The sequence below is a fragment of the Egretta garzetta genome, unplaced genomic scaffold, assembly GCF_000687185.1.
Source record: "Egretta garzetta isolate BGI_Z169 unplaced genomic scaffold, ASM68718v1 scaffold627, whole genome shotgun sequence".
Lineage (NCBI taxonomy): Eukaryota > Metazoa > Chordata > Aves > Pelecaniformes > Ardeidae > Egretta > Egretta garzetta.
The window spans coordinates 6,033-7,979 of NW_009260351.1; the positions used below are offsets into that span (position 1 = coordinate 6,033).

The following is a 1,947-nucleotide window of genomic DNA, read 5'->3' on the forward strand; positions in this document are numbered from 1 at the left end:
GCGAGGGGCGGCCCCCCCAGTGCCCAGCACAGGGGCACGCTCCCTGCCCTGCTCCTGCTGGCCACACCACTCCTGAGACAAGCCAGGATGCTGCTGGCCCTCTTGGCCACCTGGGCACCCTGCTGGCTCCTATCCAGCCCCCTCTCCACCAACCCCCCCAGGTCATTTTCCACCGGGCAGCTTTCCAACTGCTCTGCCCCACGCCTGGAGCATTGGGTGGGGTTGTGGTGACCCCAGGGCAGGACCCGGCCCTTGGCCTTGTTGACCCTCCCCCAACTGGGCTGGGCCCATGGCTCCAGCCTGGCCAGGTCCCCCTGCAGAACCCTCCTCCCCTTCATCAGATCCACACTCCCGCCCAGCTCGGTGCCCTCAATCCCCTCATCTAGGTCATGGATGAAGATGTTAAACAGAGCTGGGCCCAGCACCCACCGCTTGTGCCCAGCTGCCAACTGGATTGACCTCCATTGACCACCACTCTCCAGGCTCGGCCACCCAGCCGGTTTGTTAGCCAGCAAAGAGTGCGCCTGTCTAGGCCATGAGCCGCCATCTTGCGAGGGTTGCCCGTGCCCTGTCCCCCCGGCTTACCCACACCTCCATGTTGTTGTTCACAGTGATAAACGCTTCGCGGAAGAAGACGAAGACGGCCACGGCAGCCGGGATGCTGTCGTCCCGGCACTCGCTGACCTCCACCACCACCTTGAACCAGTTGGGCGACTGCTCGTTGCAAAGGGCAGCCACTTTGTAGGTGCCGCTGGCGAGGAGCCTTCCCCTGGCACCGTCGAACGTGGTCAAAGAGGCCCCTGGGGAGAGGCGGCACTGGCCTTCACGCTTGACGCACTGCTGCACCCCGTCCCGCGTGGCGCAGACCTCGTCCAGGGGACACTGCAGGTCCTCGCAGACAAGTCCCTGGGACGGGTGGCAGTTGCATTTTGTGGAGCAGTTGTGGGAGATAATGGTCTCGCCCGCCTGGAAAGGAAAGGCCAAGAGGTTAGGCCACGTGGACGCCATCTCCAAATCTGGGCAGGGGGAATTTCCAACCTTCAAGGGGGGGGAAATCCAAGAGAGAGGAAGGAAAAACCCATGGGATGGGTTTGGTGGAGCTTGTGCAAAGTGGTGAAGTCCTTTTCCCCTGGTCCAGAGGAGCAAACCGTGCATTTTAGGACCTCATTAGTTGCATCAGTTTGGACGTGTGTCTTTAAAAGGAAGGGGCAACCCACCTCAGGGAAGAAGACTCCCCCAACCAGTTGGCATTGACTAAGCAGGACAACCAATCACCTCAAAGATGGAAGCCCCAACCCCATTGCATCATCACGATGGGACAACACCTCCCTCAGAGTGATTTCCCAAACCTGTTGCGTCACCTTGATGGGACAACCAACCTCACTGTAAGGTTGAGACCCCAAGGCAGTTGCGTTGACGCAATGGGACAACCCAACTCATCAAAGGTCAAGGCCACAAACCAGTTGCATCATCTAATTGGGACAACCCACCTCGTTGAAGTCCCCAAAGCAGTTGCATCACCGAGGTGGGACAAGCAACGCCATCAAAACCTGAACCCCCAAACCAGTTTCATCACCCCAATGGGACAACCCACCCCACAATCCTTCTTCAACCTGATTTCCACCAAACCCAGCAAGCCTTGATGGTCAACCTCACCTTGAAATAGCGCCCCTGGTGCGTGCAGCCACACCGCTCGAGGGATACGCAAGCTTCTCCATCAAAGAGGTACCCATCGTCACACTGGCAGCCCTCGAAGCATGTCCAGCTGCACGGGGCCGGCACAGAGAGGCTGGCGCAGGTGAAGTCACAGGTACGGGTGCAGAGCTTGTAGTGGCTGTGGGGTGGGCAGGAGAGGGCTGGGGGGCAGAAAAAAAGGGAGGAATAACCATTATTGCACCCCAAAAATCATGGCCTGGACCCCGTGGGGCATATCCATCCTCAACCAAT

The 1,947-nt window shown here is 59.2% G+C and overlaps 1 protein-coding gene across 1 annotated transcript in view; it reads right to left on the reverse strand.

Moving 5' to 3' along the window:
- LOC118452726 (IgGFc-binding protein-like) overlaps positions 1 to 1,947 on the reverse strand; it is a 21,626-nt gene that overhangs the window by 1,110 nt on the left and 18,569 nt on the right. Inside the window, exons 11-12 of the mRNA XM_035898425.1 lie at positions 1,657 to 1,856; positions 586 to 966 (exon numbers count right to left, since the gene is read on the reverse strand). Coding sequence (XP_035754318.1) covers positions 586 to 966; positions 1,657 to 1,856 — 581 coding nt within the window. The remainder of the gene's footprint in view (positions 1 to 585; positions 967 to 1,656; positions 1,857 to 1,947) is intronic.